Below are 8,244 nucleotides of genomic sequence, written 5' to 3'. Positions count from 1 at the left end.
CTTTGACACAGTCTCCCACCCCATCCTCATTAAAAAAATAGGCGACTGTGGCATTGATGCCTACACCATCAGATGGATTGCAGATTGGCTGAGGGGTCGCACTCAGAGGGTGGTGGTGGATGGGTCATATTCGACCTGGGGGGTAGCAGGGAGCAAAGCCCTGGGCACAGGGGCACAGGGCATGGCAGTGGGATGTGGGGTCTGCATTGCAGTGCTGCCTTCTTCAGCTCCTTTTCCAGTGTGGTCAACTGTGTCTGCAGCCTGGCACCATAGCCCTGCAGTGCTGTCATGCAGCAGTGGCCACTGGCCCGGCTCTTGCTGTGGGTCAGCACCAAGCCACAGCCATGTTTGCATGGCCCCTCAGCCCACACCTTGCAGCGCTCCCTCATGTGTGCCTCCACATTGAACCAGTTCAGCACCTCCTCGCAGGCTAGGTGGTGGCAGCAGGCAGGCAAGAAGTTGCACACTTCAGCATGCACTGCCAGCTGCTGCAGCTTCACTATGGCCTGGTAGCTCCACACGCATTGCTAGCACTGGATGCACTGGGGGACCTGTGCTGGCCACGCACCCCCTACCCATCCAACATCTGGAAGCACAACTTGCCACCCCCACTGTTGCTGGGTGGTAACAGTGTGCCGGGCCCTTGGGGCAAAGGCAGCAGAGAACCCCAAGCCCACAGTGTGCAGCCTGCATCTATCCCATGCACAAATATGGGGGGGCCCATGCCCACCCCATGCCTTCCCTGGAGGATGTGTGCAGTGGCAGAGAGTTGCCCCCCTCCTCTCTGTACCCCCTTCATGAGCTGCTCATGTCTGTATCTCATTCCTGGCTCCAGGTCCCCCTACCTCCACCCCAGCCCCACTTCCTCCCTCCCCATGGGGGCTGTGTTCTGCCCCTGCCATGCCCCTTCCCTGCATTAGACTTACCTGCAGAGTGCTGCCTAGGTGTGCTCCTGGCCATGCCCCAAGACTCAATCAGGACCCTTTGCAGGTTGGACTGCTGCCTGCCTACAAGGGGAAACCTGCCACTTCCAAGGAAACCCAGGCATGGTGGGGGTGGAAACCCAGGCATCTGGGGGCCCCTGGGCCCAAGCCCTGCTGTCTCATGCATTAATCGCCTAATGTAGATGCAGACTTTCTCTCCAGGTTTTCATTAGGATGCCTCAGAGTTTTCCCCACCAATCTTAAAATAAGTCATCTTTCAAAAATGTCTGCAATAACTTGTCTCCTTTCCACTTCCTTCCTTAATTGTCCTACACAGGCTCAGTGCGTATCTATGATTTCATCAGCAATTGTCTCTTGACTGAGATTAAATTTAAACAGGGAGGAACAGCACTTACTTGGGCCCCTCGTGTGGTAAGTTTACCCTACTGCAGGATGTTCATGTGGATTCAGAAATCACAAATGTACATTACTCATGGCTTTAAAGAAACTACCAGCCCACTTTGGGCTTCATGAATTGCTTCGAGTGAGGTTATTTTATGATGATAACCTTTCAACTGGGAACTTGCAAACATGTAGAAAAGCAAGTTCTTTGTGCCATGCTTCTTAGAGAAATCGTGCTGGGATTTATTGCAGTATGTGAACATGTCTACATGAGGTGTAGACGTGTCTACATCTGGAATTAGTCCAACTGTGCAGTTGACTAATTTGTTGCACAGTAAATGTTGCACATCTACACATGCACCCCTACTAGGCTGGAGTGAACTAATTTACTCTGCAGCAGGATAGTCATGGGTGATTGGTGCCTCCTGTGTTGGGGGGGTACATATCCCCCACCAGCTAGTCAGCAACCCCACAGCTGATCTCGCCAACTGGGGTTCGGTCCCTCCACAGCCGATCAAGCGGGGCACCCGGAAGTGCCAGTGGTGCTTCTCCTGGTGCCCCCACTCTCCAGCCAGTGCTCGCAGGGGGGGCACTGGCATTCCTGCCTGCCCCACTGCCCATCACCTAAGCAGGGAGTGCTGGCTGTGAGGGGGTGCACCAGGGTTCTCAGGGGGTGCATGGGCACTGCCGTGCACCCCCTACGCATCACCACTGAGGATAGTATTTGTAAAAGGAGAGGATTTGTAACTAAACTAATTTGAATGATCCTCTTATGGCTGTTTTCTTGATCTGGCATTCACAATGAGACCTTACCCAAGGTTTGCCATAGCATTAGAAGATGCTAGCTTTTCATGAAAAAGCTGCCATTTAAGTATAGTTATCCTTGCCTTTTTCCTTCCTGATAATATTGTTTTAACTCTTCATCAGTATCATCTTAAAAACCTGTCTTGTTCAAAATACTGTGACAACTGTTGCTCATTAGACTGAATGTAGGGGTAGCACTCCCTTTGGATTTCACTCTCCTCCTCAATAAATATACCAAAAGTCACTGGTATATCTAAAGTAATTGTCCCGTGAACTCTAAGCATGTTCCTTCTAATTTTTCCAATTTCTGCTGTCCTAATAGTAATTGTACACCTTCCTAGTACCAAGTAACATTGCCCTAATACTGATAGGCCTTTATAATTAATTTTAAAACATTTCCCCTGTATAGGAACAGTTTGTATATGCTCAGACAATAGAAATGTGGAGTGATCTATAAAACAGGTTCTATGTTAATTCCAGAACAGCATGTCACAGAGCTGCTTATCTTTTGTCTGAAGTTGCAGACTTCACTGCCCTTTTCCTCTCAATCTAGTATCTATCCTTTTTCCTCTGTCTACTCCCAGGTAAATCCTAAAGGAGGTCTCATTGCTGTTGGGTTCGAGGATGGCGTTGTTCGCATTATTGAAATCTATGATCCCCAAGGACTCACCATCATTGCAGGACGAATGAACATAAAGAAGGCAGAGATGCGGCTGAAACAAGCTTTCAAGCCTCACACCACTGTAGTTACAGCCTTGGCCTATGAACGAAATGGGGAAGTATTTGCCACAGGGGTAGGTCTGAAGTGTTCAAAGGATTGCTTTTATTAAGCCAAAAAAGATCAAAAATGTTTTAAGGTAATATATTAGTGCCTCTTCCCTGAACTATCCAATTACCATAAAGGTTCTCCCCTGGTGATCTCTTCCTATTGCTTAGCTCAGTGATTCTCAGCCAGGGTGCCATGATACCCTGCGGGCCTTGTGATTCTTTCAACGGTGCCATGGGGTGCCATGCAATGTTAACACTGTTAGGTTTATAAAGATATTCACAGGATAAACCTGGAGATTTCAAATAGAAATTCATAGTATTAAAACAATTCTGTTGTGGTCTTTCACTGTCTTGAAAAATATTTGCAGCCATGGAGGATTTCAAGCATGTAAGTTGATGAAAGATTTGTTGATTCTCTAAAGAGTTTGTGGTATCTCTCTTCTTTTTCTCAGAGTAAAGACAAAACAGTCTTCTTTTTCACTGTTGAAGACAAATATGAGCCAATTGGGTTCATTGATGTTCCTGGGCCTGTGCAGGCATTACAGTGGTCTCCACCATCTCATGTGAGTAGTGCTTGGATCTTATTTTGGAAACATTTCAACGCCTATAAATATGACAGATCCTGTATTATTTTAAGCAGTGGTTATCAAATTATATGAACCAATGGATTGCTGTCAACCTTCAGAATTTGTCACAATCCATCTTATCATGAAACTTAATTGGGAAAGAGGGACTGAGCTTACTCTGCAGAACACTGGTGATCTGTGAATGAGCTTGGGAACTGCTGATTTCAGGGATCAAGAGTCATCATCTCAGCAATGTAGTGCAGATAATGGAGAGAACTCTTAGCTTCATGCTGCTTTGGGATGAAAGGTGCTGTTAAACAGACTCCGTATCCTATGCAGTCTCTAGACTTCTGCTGGCAGAGCTCTGTTGTTTGAGGGAACTGGGGTAACTTTCACAGCAGAAAAGCTTTAATTAACAGAGCTGTGTCTGTACCAGAGGGCTCCATCTCCATTATTAAGGAGGCAGCATCCCCATATTGTAGACTAAGCAACAGTGCATAAAAAATCTCTGCCTTAAAATCATGCCAATTAAAGTATAGCTTATCATTTATTTTGTTTTAGGGATAGAGAAACAGTGACAATGACTTTAGATATACCAGCAACTTTTGGTATTTGATAGTCATATGAATGTATACATTCAAATGAATGTTAGACTGTGTTAGACTAGAAGTCATGTTAAAACAAAATGGAAGTGTGTTTTGCAAGATTTCTAGCCTAATTTTAAAGACAAAAGAGATTTGCAGAGGACAGAGACAGCCTTTGAATTTTCAAGTGCTTATCCAACCCAAACCCTGGATCTGAGCTTCTGGTTCAGTCTCATCTCTTACAAAAGACAAGACTTGCAAAATATCATTGCTCCACTCCCAACCTAAACCATTCTAGAAGTATATTTGTATTGTCTATAGCAGGGCAGTCTGAGGGGTTAAGATGAGGCACCCAGCCACCTAACCCCCCTTTGCTCCTGTTGTTGGAGCACTTGGAGTCTCCAGGCTTCTCCTCCCTCCTCTGGCTTCTGGTTCCTGTCCCTGCTCCTGGGGGTGGGTTATTGGGAGGTCACTGCACATACAGCAGGGGGGAGAGCCATGCTGCTCATATGGCAAAAGAGGGATTAGGCTGGCAAGAGGGAGGCCAAGTTGCTCATGCTGCATGAGCAGCCAGAAGACCCTGGCTGCTTGTGTTGTATTTGTAGCCTGCAGTCCCAGCTGCCCATCCTTTGTTTGAGGTATGCACAGGAGAAGAGCTGGGCTGCTCATGTTTCCTGTATAGGAGGGAAGTTGGGATGGGGAAAGCTGGGCTGCTCACATGGTGAGCACTGGGCAGGACTCCAGGGCCTATGGTCCATGCAGTTGGACAAGTCTACATCTACATCACCTGGTCTACATCAATTAGCAATTAGCTTTGCCAGCAATATGTTGTATAAAAAAATTACTTGATTTCTAGCAGAGGCATTTTTGATTGAGGAAGCATGCAATTAAAACAAACATTGGCTGGTTTAACTGTACAGCTTAGCAGCTTCTGGTCTTTAGCTTTATTTTCTCCCATTTCCTAGTTCCCCTGTCTCATGCTTGTTTTTTATGTGCTGTTGTACAGGCACAGAGCATGCTGCTTGTGCTCTGCGAGAACGGCTTTGCTCTCGAGGTCCTTGGTCCCATGCTTGGGGAACAGGACACAGTATCCACCTATCAGATCAAAGACCTGCCCAGACGGTATTTTCACTTCTGCAGCATTAAATCCCGAATCAAGGTAAAGGACACTCCTATGGGGAATTACACTCTTAGCTCCCAGCTATCAGTGTCTTCACAGTGCAAAACCACTCAGGCTCAAGTTGTTTTCTGGAGTGCTAAACATAGGGGGCTAGCTAATCTTCTCATAAAGGACAACTAGGTCTAGTCCACTTACAGCTTTGCTTCATCACTTGACAATTGAATGTTGTCATTAATTCACTGGAATCAAAACATGTCCCATTGAGAAATGCCATAGAGTTTATACTGCTTGCATATTAGAAGCTTACACTAGTGATAGAAGAATTACGATAATACAGCATATCTGTTTTAAACTATCTATGTATATATCTATTTTTATATATTTCAGAAAAAAATTCTGGAGAGCTTGCTTCTCTATGCTCTTGTTCTGAAAGGAAATTCTTTCAGAGTGTTTCATAAACATCTGTTTGGTCCCATTTTAACCAAATATGAAAACACATTATTTTTCAACAGTTATATTTTTCTGATGCTTTTTATTATGTTCTAGAAATATATTTTATGTATTTGCAGAAGTTCCTTTGATATCATGAGAATTCTGTCCATGTTCACCAGTGGTGAATTTTATGAAGGTCAGATTTAGGCCAGTGATTATCTTAAAAAGTGACCTCCAATTACCTGATCCTTAGACAAGGTGTTTAGTCTACCAGCCTAGAGCTACCTCTTGAGTGATTAACACTTCTTGACCACTCTTGTCAGTCCTTTCCATGTAGACTACTTTTGATATTTTGAATGCTGCCATATTATTAAAGATTAGGCAGAACCTCAGCACTCATCATAATCAGGAGAAATTGAATACTCAGAAGGGAGAAAATTCTTTGGTTTCTTATATGGCTAATATTTTTTTTTCTGGAAAAAAACCCTTTTAGGATTATATTTGTGCTAAGCTGTAATGAAAATATATTAATGGTTGTATCTATCTTGCTGAGGACAGCAGTCTTCATTTCAGTATTCAGAGCAAGGAAGGTCATTACAGCTGCTTTCTTCTCACCTCAAATGGTTGAGCACAAACTGTGCCCTGCCATGTGGGTGGAAGTCAGAGGTTGGCAACCTATGGCTCACAGGCTGGACATGGCTCGCAAAGAGATTGGATCCAGCCCCAGTTTGCAGCGGAAAAGGAAGAGATCAGCCCCTGTGCCCAGAACAGGAACAGCTGGGGAAAAGCAGGGGATGGGCAACCCATAGTGCCAGCCCATTTGCAAAGAGTGGCCCATGGTGAGGAAAAGGTCAACCCTTGGTGTAAGTCTTCATTTTGGTCTTTTGTCCTCTTGGGCAAAGAGAGGACAGGTTCTAGATGAAGCACTGTGGAAGTGGGGCACCCCATCACCGAATTGAAGAGAACCTCTTATCCTGGTCAAGCCACCTCTCTGGCTAATACAGGGTTTAATTTGCTTGGAGGAGGCTGCATATAGATGGGCTCCAGTGAAGAGTGATTGCTGTTTCACAAGCCCCTTGAAACAAATATAAGAGGAGGAAGAAATTAAGGGGATTCCCACTGCAGCCTCAAGTGATGTATGGATTATATTTGTTCAGTTGCAAGGGAAAATATTACTCTAATTTGCTAGTTTCTAACTTTTTCATCATGAGAGCCGGTCAGTCAGTGACTTGTGGTGTGCACTCGTTTCACATTGTTTTGTGTCTATGCTTTTCTGTAATAGAGAGAAGAGGAGACAGAGCGTAGAGAGAAAAAGAAACAGGAGAAGGAGAAGGCAAGGCTTGAGTGGATAAAGAAACAAGAGGAGATGGGAAAGGAGGTAGAAGAAGAACCAGAAGAAGAGCCTGAAAAAGAGGAGCCACTGCCACCCCTCTACACCCCAGACGAGCCCAGCCCCATCCTCTGTGGGTTTTATTCAGCACCAGGGAAATTCTGGCTCTCCTTGGTAATTAGTCTTTCTCTTTTAATGTGTGAAAATGTGTAAAACGTGGAGACAATAACACCATTTCCTTATGACTCTTGTTTTCTTCAGGGCGGCTATGACTCTGGGTTCCTTTACCATTGTTCATTCTCCTCAAATGACCAACAGAAAGACCCTGAGAATAGGCAAGATGAACCCTTTGAAGTGGTTCCTATGGAGTACACAGATGATAACCCCATCCAAAGGATCTCTTTCTGGTAAAACAGCATATTCACTATGAGCGGTCATTTTGCACTAAAGCCCAGTATACTGAGCTTTGGAGAAACCATGGCATATCGCTTCTTTCCTCATAGTGTAGACAATATCCATTTGCAAGAGTTCAAGATGAGTTTTGTGCTGTTCATTGCTAGCTTGTGCTAGTTATTTATCAGAGTTGGGATACCTGACAGGCATGATTTGGGAATATAGCAGTGCAGAATATACTATTTGTTTTCTTCAAGCACTGTTCAAGGTGAAAAAAGCTGTTAATTTGAGAACTAATGGCACAATTATGCTTAAAAGCCATAGGCAGCCATTGGGGGCAGTCTACATCCTAGCCCTTCAAGTGAAGCACTGGGAATTTGCTGTTACCCTTGCTACGTGGACAGTCTTCATCCTAGGTCTTTGAGCGAAGCACTGGGAGTTTGCTGTTACCCTTGCTACATGGGTCCAGCCTATTGTATCTCTTTGACTCTAGTCCTTGATAGCACTCAAGACCTCAGCTTCTTTCAATTTCTCAGCCCCATTATCCGAGAGAGCAGAGTACCAAGAGAACAAGCTATATACAGTCTAGCACAGTGGTGCTTTACCTTTTGGTCCTCTGGGCCAGGTGATTGGCATGGTGCCTGTCTTCAGGCTGGATTGGGCCCTGGGGCCCACCACCATCCTCTTCCACCACCTACACACTGGGATTGGGTCCCAGGCGCCTGGCATCACACCCTCCCATGCTCTGCATGCTGGGATTGGGTCCCAGGGACCCAGTGTCATAGTTTCATAGTTTCATAGTTTCTAGGGTTGGAAGGGACCTGAGTAGATCATCTAGTCCGACCCCCTGCCATGGCAGGAAAGAGTACTGGGGTCAAACGACCCCAGCAAGGTGTTCATCTAACCTCCTCTTAAAAACCCC

The 8,244-nt window shown here is 45.3% G+C and overlaps 1 protein-coding gene across 1 annotated transcript in view; it reads left to right on the top strand.

Annotated features, from left to right (window-relative positions):
* Positions 1 to 8,244, top strand: part of CFAP44 (cilia and flagella associated protein 44) — a 74,295-nt gene that overhangs the window by 30,391 nt on the left and 35,660 nt on the right. Inside the window, exons 13-18 of the mRNA XM_019526843.1 lie at positions 1,261 to 1,355; positions 2,714 to 2,923; positions 3,350 to 3,460; positions 5,054 to 5,206; positions 6,882 to 7,103; positions 7,191 to 7,336. Of these exons, the coding sequence (XP_019382388.1) occupies positions 1,261 to 1,355; positions 2,714 to 2,923; positions 3,350 to 3,460; positions 5,054 to 5,206; positions 6,882 to 7,103; positions 7,191 to 7,336 (937 nt within the window). The remainder of the gene's footprint in view (positions 1 to 1,260; positions 1,356 to 2,713; positions 2,924 to 3,349; positions 3,461 to 5,053; positions 5,207 to 6,881; positions 7,104 to 7,190; positions 7,337 to 8,244) is intronic.

Source organism: Gavialis gangeticus, unplaced genomic scaffold (genome assembly GCF_001723915.1).
Source record: "Gavialis gangeticus isolate Ggan-Ray unplaced genomic scaffold, GavGan_comp1, whole genome shotgun sequence".
NCBI classification, from domain to species: domain Eukaryota; kingdom Metazoa; phylum Chordata; order Crocodylia; family Gavialidae; genus Gavialis; species Gavialis gangeticus.
This window is presented reverse-complemented; position numbering and strand designations above follow the sequence as displayed.